At 47.6% G+C, this 13958-nt stretch overlaps 1 protein-coding gene and 1 non-coding gene across 3 annotated transcripts in view; both read left to right on the top strand.

The window, feature by feature from the left end:
• IL15RA (interleukin 15 receptor subunit alpha) overlaps positions 1-13958 on the top strand; it is a 31197-nt gene that overhangs the window by 2702 nt on the left and 14537 nt on the right. For both annotated transcript variants that reach the window (XM_017513191.2, XM_017513190.2), the window contains exons 2-3: positions 10426-10620; positions 12967-13065. In XM_017513191.2, the coding sequence (XP_017368680.1) occupies positions 10426-10620; positions 12967-13065 (294 nt within the window). The remainder of the gene's footprint in view (positions 1-10425; positions 10621-12966; positions 13066-13958) is intronic.
• On the top strand, positions 9100-9207 carry LOC119468759. The gene has a single exon (XR_005197519.1). It is a non-coding gene; the product is annotated as a U6 spliceosomal RNA (small nuclear RNA).

Raw genomic sequence — 13958 nt, 5'->3', positions numbered from 1 at the left:
TCCGGTTTGGGACTATTACATAGAACGCTGCTATGAACACTAACACACAGGTTTCCCAAAAGTGGTTGTACTGTATACATTCCCACAGCAGTGCAGGGAATTCCAGCTCCTTCACACATTTGTCAGCCCTTGGTATGATGCGTCTTTTTAATTTTAGGCATTCTAATAAGTATGTAGAGGGTCTCTCCTTGTAGTTTTAATTTGCATTTTTCTAACAGCTAGTGATGTTAAGCATCTTGTCATGTGCTTATTTGCCATATATATACCTTCTCCAGTAGTGTCTGTTTATATCTTTTTTTGTTCTTTAAAAATTGAGTTGTGCCAGGTGCGGTGGCTCACGCTTGTAATCTCAGCACTTTGGGAGGCCGAGGTGGGTAGATCACGAGGTCAGGAGTTCAGGACCAGCCTGGTCAAGATGGTGAAACTCTGTTTCTACTAAAAAATACAAAAATTAGCCAGGTTCGGTGGTGCACACCTGTAATCTCAGGTACTCAGGAGGCTGAGGCAGGAGAATTGCTTGAACCCGGGAGGCAGAGGTTGCAGTGAGCCGAGATCGAGCCACTGCACTCTAGCCTAGCCTGGGCAACAGAGCAAGACTCTGTCTCAAAAAAAAATCATAATAAGTTGTATCAGCTGGGTGTGGTGGCTCACACCTGTAATCCCAGCACTTTGGGAGTCAAGGCAGGCAGATCACTTGAGGCCAGGAGTTTGAGACCAACCAGGTCAACATGGTGAAACCCATTCTCTACTAAATACAAAAATTAGCCAGCCATGGTAGTCCATGCCTGTAATGCCAGCTACTCAGGAGGCCGAGGGTTTCTGTGCAGGGGAGCATTACTGGAGCTGCGTGGTGGAAAGGTTGCTCTTGTTCAGAGTGTGAAGAACGAACTGTAGTCAGGAGAGCCTAGAGAACAGAAGCTGCATTGAGGCTTTTGCAGTCATTCTGGTGGGTGGCGATGGAATCCTGAACGAAGGTGGTGTCAGGGCAGGAGACAGAAGAGGCTGATGTCTTCTCGAGTCCTAAAATTGTAGAATGTATTTCATTATTTTCCTTTTGTTTGCTCTTCAGCCTATAGCCCTCAACTCTTGCGAGCCTCCAAAATCATTATTTAAAGACTTGAGCTATGGAGAAATCACCTGGCACACAAGAGCTGGGTCAGAAAGCTCAGTTAACGAGCCTGAGAGAGAAAGAAAAAATTGCTGCATTTCAGACAGTCAGCTGGAGACGGTCTGTACTTGTAGCGAGCTCCAAAATGAAGTGTGCTGGCTTGGCTGACATTTCAGTGGGGAAAATAAGGAAGGAAGGTGGTGGGTGACTGTGAGGCCGGAGGCCTTTGCCTTTTTGGTACGCCAGCTCCACTGTAAGCGTCCTGAGGGCGGGAACCACGCCCCACACGTCTCTGCCTCCTACCGCTCTTAGCTCGTGCAGGCATTTGAAAGGTGCAGTAAGCAAAGGGAATGTTGGAGTCAATTCTGACTCTGCTTCGTGGGGGCAAGGGCACGCTAACCCTACAACCTCTGAACTCTGGATATGAGACCAGGCCCTGGGTCCCTGCTCTTATTAGACTCTGTAAACCAACCTGATAGATAAGGGAGCCTGATTCACAAGTTCTGGGAAGCAGAAAGAGGTGTGGCACCATACACTATTTTAGTGACTTCATTTAAATGATCGGTAAGGCTTGTTGTATATGTTTTTTGGCTACTTCAGAGTTTTGAAAGAGCCAGAGCCATAAACGTACTCCAATTTCTATTCCTTCAGAATTCCATTATCTGTATTCAGAAAATATCTATCGTATACCAGGCTTAGGAAAGAGAGTGCCAGAGAACTGTGAAAATACGCGCACCATCTGCCAGGAGCTTATAATATGGTAAACCAGGTGAGACTTGTTTATATTGACTATCTGGGGAACGATGTTGTGAGAGGATATATAGAAATTATAATTGAAGTACCTAAAGATGTGATTAAGGCATGTGGAAATGAAGTTATTGCTTCAATTCAATGTATTATCTCTGGAGGATGGCTTGAGTTCAGGACTTTGAGACTAGCCTGGGCAATATGGCAAGGCCGCATATCTACGAAAAAACAATTAGCCAGGCATGGTGGCACACACCTGTAGTCCCAGCTACTTAGGAGGCTGAGGCAGGAGGATTGCTTGAGGCCAGGAGTCTGAGGCTGCAGTGGGGCATAATGGCACCACTGTACTCCAGCCTAGGTGACAGACCTAGACCCTATCTCAAAATAAAATAAAACAATAATGAAATAAAATCATTTTTAAGATAAAATAAAATGAAACAGTGGTAGTAATATCTCCAACATAGTTTTGAGACAGTCCAAGTTTACAAAGTAAGTAACTGGTCACCATTTGCCTGCTTGGATTGGCGGCAGTACATCGATATCCTTGTACATTCAAACATCAGCTATTCACCGATTTATCCTGGTTTGAGGACCTGACGATGGAAGAACCACTGATAGACATCCTTTTTCACCAAAATGACAGTAGATACTGAAAAACTCTCCTGCTACAAAAACACCCAGAAATGATCAATAATATGTGCAATTGCCTTTTAAAATCCTTAGCTAATAAACAATAATCAACTGTTTAAAGCAAAAATCATAACACTGTGATGTGGGATATAACATATGTCAAAGCAAACATAACAGCGGTAGCACGAGGACTTGGGTGAGAGACTGGAAGTCCACTGCTTCAGATCCTTCTGCCATATGTGCGAGGTGGTAGAACGTCACCAGAAGGAAAACTGGGATAAGGTAAAGATACACAGAGGACGCCCTAAAATCGCCACTAAAATCATACAACGAGTTATAGTTAATAGCCAGCGAAGGAGATAAAATGGAATCATAAAACATACTCGAAGAATTTATGACATGATCATCTCTATAGAAAATCATCTGGATCTACACACATATATACAAAGCTGCTATGAGAATACATGAGTTTACAAGGCTGCAGAATACAGTCAATACACACACAAAAATCAATATGCGAAATACTAGCAACAAACAATAAAAAATCAAAATAAATATAATACCATTTGCATTGACGTAAAAAATATGAAATACTTAGGGCTATGTCTGACAAAAGATGTATAAGCCTGGCGCGCTGAAAACTATAAAACATTTCAGGAGAAATTACAGAAGTCTTAAATCAAGAGAGATACCATGTTGATGAGTTTTTAAGAAGACTCACCATTATTAAGATATCAGTTCTTCCCCAAACTGATCTATAGATTTAATGAATTCCAATCAGAATTTTAGCAGGTTTTTTTTGGGTACAAATTGATACACTGTTTCTTAAATTCAGTAGGCCAGGCACAGTGGCTTATGCCTGTAATCCCAGCACTTTGGGAGGCTGAAGTGGGAGGATCCCTTGAACCCAGGAGTTTGAGACCAGCCTGAGCAACATAGCAAAACCTCATCTCTACAAATTAAAGAAATAATAATGAGCTGAGCATGGTGGTGCACATCTGTGGTTCCAGGTGCTCAGGGGGCTGAGGCGGAAAGGTCGCTAAAGCTTAGGCAGTTGAGGCTGCAGTGAGCTGTGATCATGCCACTGCACTCTGCCCTGGGAGACAAAGTGAAACCCCATCTCAGAAAAATTAATTTAATTTAATTTAGTTTAAAAACAAAATTCAGTAAAGGATCTAGAAGAGCAAACTCAACTTTGAAAATGATTAACACAGTATGAGGACTTACACACCTGACCTGAAGACCTATGACGAAGCAGCAATAATCAAGACAGCATGGCATTGGTGTCAAGACAAACAGAGAGCTAAATAGATCGATGGACTGGATTGGTGAGTCCAGCCATAAACACGCATGTACTTGGTCCTTGCTCAGGATCCTACACAAACACCCCTGGGGGTCCACGGCTGCTGGAAAGGGGCAGGGAACTCTTCCTGCACAAAACCTGCTTCAGACGCAAGAGGCAGGCTGGCTGTCCTGGAGGGAAGGAGCAGAATAACTGAAAGCTTCAACCCTGAGGCCCAGACACATGAGGACTGTGTGAGACTCATGACAATAGAAAACGGCCCCCAGCACCACTCCCATCGGGCAAACAGGCAGCAAGCACATAGCACAGCCATCAGTCACAGAGGGTAGGATGGGGTGGGTGAGCGTGGAGAAATAACCCACTGTGGTTTAGGCAGGCAGAGAAGGGTGGAAGATGATTATGGAGCAGCGCATGGAGAAAAAGCCTTGGGTACTCCAGCACCAGACAGCACCAGACAGCACCAGAGGCCTTGAAGCCAGTGGGGCTCTGCAGTAACCATAGCAACAGCAGCATCCAAACCCACCTCAACAGCTGGCAAGACCTACCCCATCCGCGAGGCCATCAGCCTACCAGAAGACGTGTCATCATCGGAACAGGGAGTAGCGGCTGCCATTGGACAACAGATGCCTGTGACGAAGAGAAGGCTTTGGGATGGGAGTTGAATGGGAAGGAAAATCTCAAATTTGAGATTTCTCCCCTCCCACCCTGCCCCTAACCCTGCCTGATACAGGATCCCTAACCTTCAGGAGCAAGAGCAGAGGTCGTGGATTTCTAACAGGGGTGTGCGAGTGAGGTTTGGGATGTGTTCGTGTGGATGTAGGTGATGCCTCTCTTGTGACTCACCCACTGAGTCTTTTGCCTACTCAGACCATTAGGGCATTTGTCTTGTGCTGATTTTTATGAGTTCTCTACGCGCTAAGGATCTTAACTCTTTGACGTTGGTTGCTAATGTTTTTTGTTTGGTTGGTTTGTTGGTTTTGGGGGGCAGGGTTGTTTGTTTTGGGTTTTTTTGTCTTTGAGATGGAGTCTTGCTGTCACCCAGGCTGGAGTGCAGTGGTTCAATTTTGGCTCACTGCAACCTCCACCTCCCAGGTTCCAGTGATACTCCTGCCTCAGCCTCCCGAGTAGCTGGGACTACAGGTGCATGCCACCACACCCAGCAAATTTTTGGTATTTTAGTAGAGACAGGCTTTCACCATGTTGACCAGGCTGGTCTTGAACTCCTGACCTCAGGTGATCTGCCTGCCTCGGCCTCCCAAAGTCCTCAGATTACAGGCGTGAGCTACTGCACCCAGCCTGTTCTTTATCGAATTTACTCCCAGCCACCTGTGTTCTTTTCCAGGGGTAGGTACCAACAACTGCAACTGAACAACAGCTATTCCTCCCGGCAGAGCTGGGCTGTGTCCGTCAGTTCATCCACTCTCTCTCCTATGCACTTATCCCGGGAACAGAAAGCATTCCAAAATGTGTGGAATGACCAACCAGAACTGAAAGCAACAGCAGCCTTTGGGAAAAGGATGCTTTATGGGGAATAAGGTGACTTTGTAGTTGCAAAGAAATTGTCTGATCTGCAAGTAACTGTGTGGCACTTGGGATGAGGTTTTAGAATATCTCATAGCAGGGCCATCAGTCCTGGGGACACAGGAAGCTGATTCTATGAGCTGACAAGCTCTCTCCAGGACCAAGACAGCCATGCCAAAGAGAAGGCTAGAGGCTGGGCACAGTGGCTCACACCTGTAATCCCAGCACTTTGGGAGGCTGAGGCAGGTGGATCACAAGGTCAGGAGTTAAAGATCAGCCTGGCCAATATGGTGAAAGCCCGTCTCTACTAAAAATACCAAAGTCAGCCAGGCGTGGTGGAGGGTGCCTGTAGTCCCAGCTACTCAGGAGGCTGACACAGGAGAATCGCTTGAACCCGGGAGGTGGAGGTTGCTGAGAACTGAGGTTGCACCACTGCACTACAGCCTGGGTGACAGAGTGAGACTCTGTCTCAAAAAAAAAAAAAAAAAGGGGGGGGGGGCGCTGGGAGTGAGGAAAGACCAGTTAGACACTCCCCCAACTGAAAGCCAGTCTTTCTCTGGACTTTTCACCTGGCGACCTCATGTCTCCTTATTTTCTGGAGTCACTGCCCTGTGGTTGATGGGAGACTGTTCAGCCGCCAGTGATATAATCGCAGCCAGAGAGGTACAGGTGTCCAGGTCGATTCAGGCTTTCACAGAAAAAAGGAACATTTTATCACAGAGCAGTCTTGTGTTTTTCTAGGACTATCCATTCTGGGCTGCTAGCAGGTGTTTCTGGAGTTGATTAGAGCTGACTTTTATGGTTGTTCCTCTCTGCCTGCCCTAACACTGCCTACCTTTTTCCGAGATATTTTAACATAAAACGAAGCAGTACAGGTGCAGGTATAAGATTTTGGTAGCAGGGACTTTGGTACTGCTGCGCTAAACACACACCATGTGCACACACAGGAGGGGTGGAGTTTTGAGATGGAGGTGGAAGAATTTGATCCAGTTAAAAACTGTTAGAATAGAAATTCAGGGCTGGGCACGGTGGCTCACGCCTATAATCCCAGCACTTTGGGAGGCCAAGGCAGATGGATTGCTTGAGGTCAGGAATTCAAGACCAGCCTAGCCAACATAGCGAAACCCTATCTCTACTAAAAATACAAAAATTAGCCAGGCATGGTGGTGGGCGCCTGTGGTTCCAGCTACTCAGGAAGCTGAGGCAGGAGAATTGCTCAAGCCCAGGAGGCGGAAGCTGCAGCACAGGGAGCCAAGATCCAAGATCCCATCACTGCAATCCAGCCTGGGCCCAACCCAGTGCTATGCATTTCCCGTGTATACTTTCAGAGATTTAGACAGACATCAAAAATCACCTACAGGTATTGTTTCTGCTTTGCTCACTGATGGCAACATGTAATGTACAGTGTTCTACGCCTTCTCTTTTTAATCTAACACTGTGTCTTGGAGATCTCTCCACTTTGGTGCACAAAAGAGCTGTCTTCATCAATGGGGAAAAGCTGGGAAATCCTTTGCTGCATGACTATATTCAAATTTACTTAAGGAGGCCAGGTGCAGTGGCTCACACCTGTAATCCCAGCACTTTGGGAGGCAGAGGCAGGTGAGATCAGGAGTTCGAGACCAGCCTGGCCAACATGGTAAAATCCCGTCTCTACTAAAAATACAAAAATATGCTGGGTATGGTGTCACATGCCTGTAATCCCAACTACTTGGAAGGCTGAGGCAGGAGAATTGCTTGAACTTGGGAGGCAGAGGTTGCAGTGGGCCGAGATCTCACCACTGCACTCCAGCCTGGACGACAAGAGCAAGACTCCATCTCCCCCAGCAAAAAAAAAAATTGTACTTAATTAGTGTCCCACTGATGTACAAGGTTAGTTACAGATACTGGCTATTATAATCTGTAACTTTGTACATACTCACTTTGCAAACATATATCTGTAAAATAGATTCTTAGGGGTGAAATTTCAAGGTTAAGGAGTATGTTGCAACAGTGTCTCCCAGATATGCAGATGTATCTGTAAGATAAATTGCTGGGAGCAGAATTGAGGGGTCAGAAAGCATGTATCTCTGTAATTTTTGAGATTGCAAATATTTACAATCTCAAAGATACAAGCAATCTGAAAGTCCCTGTTGACCTACAACATTTCTTATTCAACTTTCAGCTCTTTTCTGATTTGGCAGGGAGAAGCGCTGCCTGCTGTAGCTTTCTTTTTAACATTTCTTTAATTATGAATAAGATTGAGCATTTTTAAACACATATAAGAGCCATTTGTATTTCCTTTTCTGTGAGCTGCCTATTTATATCTTTTTCTTGTTTTCCCATGGGATTTGGTCATCTTTTTGTTGATTTTCAAGGGCTTTTAACGTATGAGAGGAGGTCGGGTACAGTGGCTCACACCTGTAATCCCAGCACTTTGGGAAGTGGAGGCGGGAAGATTACTTGAGCTCAGGAGTTTGAGACCAGCCTGGGTAACATGGTGAAACCCAGTCTCTACAAAAAAAAAAAAAAAAAGTTAGCCAGGCATGGTGGCATGTGCTTGTGGTCCCAGCTACTGGAGTGAGGTGTAAGGATCTCCTGAACCCAGAAGGTCAAGGTTGCAGTGAGCCATGATTACAGCACTGTACTCCAGCAAGACCCTGCCTCCAAAACAAAAATATATGAGAGGAATGACCCTACATGACATGGGTTGCAATTTCTTTTTCACTTTACCATTTGCCTTTAGCTCACGTTGGGTTTTGCCGTGCAAAAAGGTTTTTATTGTGATATGGGCTAGATCGCCTTAGCCAACCTCAACTGCCAGGTCTGCGCTAGTGCACTAGGCAATTGGTCCTACTAACAAGTGCAGTGGTTTGTTTAAAAGCTACAGAGGGCAGGGGTTGGCAAACTTTTTCTGTAAAGGGTCAGACAGTAACTATTTTAGACGCTGCGGGCAACCAGGTCTCTGTTCCAACTGCACAGCTCTGCCATTGCTGCATGAAAGCTGCCACATCGACGACATAGATGAATGAGAGAGGCGTGCTTCTGTAAAAGAAGCATTGCTATTCTGTTATTCTTAAGCACAGACAGAGGCTAGATGGGCCTGGATCGCTGCCTGCTGATCCAGCAGAGAGGCTACCAGGGGCCTCCCTACCCCAGGCTGCAAATCTTCCTGCTACTGCATTTGGTCTCCCCCCACCCTGAAGCACAGAAAGATGACTTCACTCAGTTCTCTAGTCTGGGGCCCAGCCTTTGCACCAACTGCTCAGCAGGGACTGACTGAGAGCTTCCTGGCCTGGAACCAAAGCACCATGCCCCAGCAGCCATAAGCAGCCCATTGGTTTCCATGTTTTACAGCTGCCTTGGTGACCCCCGTCGCCACCCTGAACCAGGGTCTTAGCCAGTGACAACTCAGGGCCTAGACACACTCGAATAGTAGGGAGTCGGGGAGATGTTTCTGACCACGTCCCCACAGGCACGAGGACCCAGAGCGCCCTCCATCACTGCCCACTCTGAGCCCCTCCACACCCAAACCGTTCCTCACTCATCCCCTACGCACAAGAAAACCTAATAATGTAATGTGTTCGTAAGAAAAACAGTAAAAAGAAGATCATACGGTTATTTAAAGTGCCTAAAGAAAAACCTTGCTTTTTACCTTTAGCCACAATTAAATCTTTCAAGCCAGGCGTGATGGCTCATGCCTGTAATCCTACCACCTCGCAAGGCCAGGCAGGAGAATGGCCTGACCCCAGGAGTTTGAGAGCAACCTGAACAATAGAGAGAGACCCCCATTTCTACCAAAAAAAAAAAAAAAGTGCTCACTTCAGCAGCACATATATGAAAAATTGGAACGATACAGAGAAGATTAGCATGGCCCCTGTGCAAGGATGACATGCAAATTCGTGAAGCGTTCCATGTTTCTTATAATATTTATTAAAAAAAAAAAAAAAAAAGCTGAGCATGGTAGTGCATGCCTGTGGTCCCAGCTACTCAGGAGTCTGAGGTGGGAGGATTGCTTGAGCCTGGGAGGTTGAGGCTGCGAGGCTGAGGCTGCAGTGAGCCATGATCACACCGTTGCGCTTCAGTCCCAGGGACAGAGTAAGACCCTGTCTAAAAAAAAAAGAAATCTTTCTGGCATTGAACAGGCTTGGTGAAATCATGGCAGAGTACTGCATTAGCTGCCTCCTTGCCTTTTAAGAACTAAGGACGACCCTTTTGGAGTTTCTTTATAGAACCACAATCTACAAAATTGGTGCCAAAGGAGATTTTATGTTAACTGTCATCAAGGCCTTGAATAGATTCTTTCCTGGGATCCATAGATTTGCATATTAGGTACATGATCAATAACAGTAACCAACTTCATTCATTTTTGCCTCCTGGAAGAAAGGTCAACTTTCCCTTCTCACAGATTTCGTTGTAGTTGTGGTTACACGTGCAGGAAGAAAGCCTGAAGGGCTCCTACGGCTCACTCAAGCCAGGTCGTCTTTAACATTGACCTTCCGTGCTTTGACACAGGAAGGAATTTTTGAAGGACAAAGAGATGTCAACAGTTGTTAATAAATAATTAGCAACAACTAAAAGCCGATAACGAATACAGTGTCCCCAGAATGGAAATGGAAATGACTAACATTTCAGTCCCTTCTTTGCTAATTTTTTGTATTTTTAGTAAAGATGGGGTTGCACCAATTTGGGCAGGCTCAGAGATGCATTTCTAAAGGTGATGCTGGCTGCAGAGACCTGTGGGACAGCCTGCAGGGGACCTACCTGGAGGCACTTGCTGTCATTCAGCAAGAATGGGAGGCTGGGTCCACAGTGGAGGCGGATGAAGGCTTTGGAGAGATACTGAGGGCTTGAAGAGGGGTGGGAAATGAAGGAAGGGAGAGGGCGTTTCACCGATGACCCCGCCCCACACCCCCATCTCTTGCTTTGCTGGCTGACTGGCACTTCTGGCAAGGCTCTGGGAAAGCTTCTGGGTGACGGATGCCTTCCTGCACAACCTCCACATGCTTGGCACCTGTGGCTTGTCCTAAGGAGCCCCTGGGATAAACTGGACCCAGTTCTGAAGTTACTGACTACCACCGTGTGTGCTTGGAGAAGCAGAAACCTCTTCATCCGTCCCCTGTCTTCTGCACTCTCCCAGGCATCACATGCCCTGACCCCGTGTCCGTGGAGCACGCAGACATCCGGGTCAAGAGCTACAGCTTGCACTCCAGGGAGCGGTACATTTGTAACTCTGGTTTCAAACGTAAAGCCGGCACATCCAGCCTGACTGAGTGCGTGTTGAACAAGGCCACCAACGTCGCCTACTGGACAACCCCCAGTCTCAAATGCATCCGTGAGTAGCCCGTGCCGCCCCACCTTCCTCACCCCTGCACTCCGCCAAGGCTGCACAGAGAGAGGACCCCATCTTGGGGGTCAAGGGATCTGCGCTGAGGTCTGGGGCTAAGGACACCAGCGGGGGCCGGGCGCAGTGGCTCACGCCTGTAATCCCAGCACTTTGGGAGGCCAAGATGGGTGGATCAGTTGAGGTCAGGAGTCCCAGACCAGCCTGGCCAACATGGCGCAACCCCATCTCTACTAAAAATACAAAAATTAGTCAGGCATGGTGGCATGTACCTGTAATCCCAGCTACTGGGGAGGCTGAGACAGGAGAATTTCTTGAACCCAGGAGGTGGAAGTTGTAGTGAGCCAAGATCATGCCACTGCACTCCAGCCTGGGCTGGAGTGAGACCCTGTCTCAAAAAAAAAAAAAAAAAAGACACCAGTGGGATTCTCAACAACAACTCATGAGGTTGGAAATACACAGGCACAGGGGTCACAGAATTCAGGTTTAAATCCTGGCTCTGCCGCCTACCACCCAGGAGGCGTTGGGCCACTTTTGTGACGTTCTGGCAGTCTGGCTGGTCACCTGGAAAACAGACATGATGTCCACACTGCAGGCTGTGGGAGGGTGGTGTGAACCCAGATAAATATTAATTATTATTACGTGCAGTGCTTTGATTTAAGATGACGCTGGCAAGAGAATTGGGCTGCAGAGCCGGGCATGCGCTCATGAGCACACTAGCATGAGAAATTTTTGGATTTCTCATGAGAAAGTGGATGTTGGAAGCCGTCACTACTCCTCCCTCATGGCCCAGCCCTGGGGAGGAGAGCAGGGCTTCCCTTTGCTCAGTCACCTGTGCATGGTGTCCAGCAGGAGTGAGGGAAGGTGGCAAGAATCAACTTTTTTTAATAAACCATCCACACCTGAATAAACATCCCAGAAGCAGCCAAATCACCTCAGGTGGGAGCCACTAGGAGCTGTTTCTGGAACACTCAGGCCCACCTCTGCTCCCCCTCTTCCTTCCTCTGGAAAAATAAAGATTAACCCAGGGGCTTCCAAGACATTTCCCATTTAACAAATGTGGAATGCAGGCTCCTCTCCTTCCCCAGCTCGCCTGCCGGGCAGGGAAGAGCACACCCCGCCGGGGACATCCCCTAGCTCCCGCCCTCCACAGCAGGGGAGCTCCTAGGGGCCGAACATTCCCCCCGGCATGGTAGTGCTAGCTCAGCCTCCTCCGCTAGAACACAGCAAGTCACACAGGCAGCAGAGGGAAGGCAGGGAGGAAGCCTCAGACAGATTCCGAGAAATCGCTCGCTGGGGACGCAGCACCCGTGGCACCAGTGGGTGAATGAGAAAGCTGAGCGTGGCAGGGTGAGCAGAATCTGTGGGAACGACAGTGGGTCTTGCCTCCCCAGTCCTGGGACTCCCCAGAACCTGTAAGCCTAGGGTAAAAAAGGGCTTTCTCACTGCAGGGAAAGTCAGGTCTCCTCAACGCTCCATGTCCTTTGGGCAAATGGATCCAGAATGGAATGGAGAAAAGCTGTGGGGTCCAAACAGGGTCAGGATGAGAGAGGAAAGAAGAGAAGCTGACAGCCAAAGACTGGAGGCGTCTTTAGGTTTCACCTGGCCCAAAGGATCCTTCCACCTTCTGACCACGCACAACCTCCTCGGTTATGCTTCCCAACCTCTTGTGCTTTGAATGATTTTTTTCCTGCTAAACAAATGAGATGGAAGCCAGGTACGGTGGCTCACACTTGTAATCCCAGCACCTAGGGAGGCTGAGGTGGGACGGATTGCTTGAGACCAGGAGTTTAAGACCAGCCTTAGCAACATAGCAAAACCCTGCCTGACTCTACAGAAAAAAATTAAAAATTAAAAATGACCTGGGTGTTGAGGCATGTACATGTAGTCCCAGCTACTCAGGAGACTGAGACAGGAGGGTCATTCGAGCCTGGGGGGTCAGGCTGCAGTGAGTTGTGATCGCACCACTGCCCTCCAACCTGGGCAACAGGGCAAGACCCTGTCTCAAACAAAATAGAATCTATTGTGTGATCATTTATTTTTCCAAGAATAATCAGTATTATAAAATTGAATTGATACTATGAATATCATCTCAGCCAAAATAGATTTCATCTTTAACTTGTGCAGTCTTTTTGGAAATGAAAGAAAAATAGTGTGCAGTCTGTCTTTGATTTGGGTGGGAAACACTCTATTTCTCGTGCTTCTAATCTGTCCCAGGAAGCCAGACGCCCCCACTGTAAGCTCTGGTGTTGATATGTTTTCTTTGTATCCAGTTCTGAGACCAGCCCAGATTCCAGGCTCAGGACCATCAGTGCCATGTGGTTATCCTCTCTCTAGGAGACCCTGCCCTGGCTCGCCAAAGGCCAGCACCACCCTCCACAGTAACGACGGCAGGGGTGACCCTGCAGCCAGAGAGCTTCTCCCCTTCTGGAAAAGGTAAGAAGGTCAGAAGCTTCTTGAGGACACCTCTTCCCTCCAAACACCCAGCACCAACCCTCCCCGCCCCTGCCAACCTTCACCAATCCCTCAGATTCATGGACCTCCGTGGTATATCACTGCAGCCTTAGGCAATAACACAAATATCTTATTCAATCAAGAATAAGAACCTCCAGCCTAATTTTCTTTTTCACATCAAAGTTGCTTTATATCCAGGTTTTATATGTGCAGAATTAATAGTGGTTTAAAACCCACCAATAAGTAAGATCATATTTAGTTGTAGACACTTACCTTTGCCTAGAACTGAAAGCAGACTGAGGTTTGAGCTTGCATGTGTATTAGCCCTCAACAGCTTCATGGGTGCCGGCAGAAAAGAGAGCATTCCGATGGGAGGCCAGCGAGCAGCGGAGCTTCAGCATGTTTGCATCAATTCCCTCTTCCTACAGGGGCGACACGGGTGGACCTGAACAGACGCCTGTCTGCTCAGCGGGCTGCCCTGTAGGAGAGGAAGCCTGGGCTTCCAAGACCCAAGTGTCTTCTCATGGGCAGTAATCATGCCTGCTGTCTGTCCAGGGGAGATCCTGTCCCCATCTTCCAAGGTGCTTGCTGTAGATGCACCCCTGAAAGAGAGGATGGTCCAGAGAAAGGGCCGTCAGCTCCTCTGTCTGCAAGATGCGCAGAAATGTGAGAGACCTGTGGAGAGCTGCCCCAGCCAGACCTAAATGCCAGCACCTCACAATGACTGCTCTATTAGAGAGGCATTGCCCAAAGCTGCCAGTGCCCATGTTTCAACAGTCTTCAGTGATCGTCAGCCCCAGTTTCCTCCGCACTTTCTCAGTGTTCAGAAAATCTGAGATCTTGGATTCCTTCTTGGGATTGCCTGCCCTGCAGGC

This window comes from Cebus imitator, unplaced genomic scaffold (assembly GCF_001604975.1).
Source record: "Cebus imitator isolate Cc_AM_T3 unplaced genomic scaffold, Cebus_imitator-1.0 Scaffold487, whole genome shotgun sequence".
Classification (NCBI taxonomy): domain Eukaryota; kingdom Metazoa; phylum Chordata; class Mammalia; order Primates; family Cebidae; genus Cebus; species Cebus imitator.
This window is presented reverse-complemented; position numbering and strand designations above follow the sequence as displayed.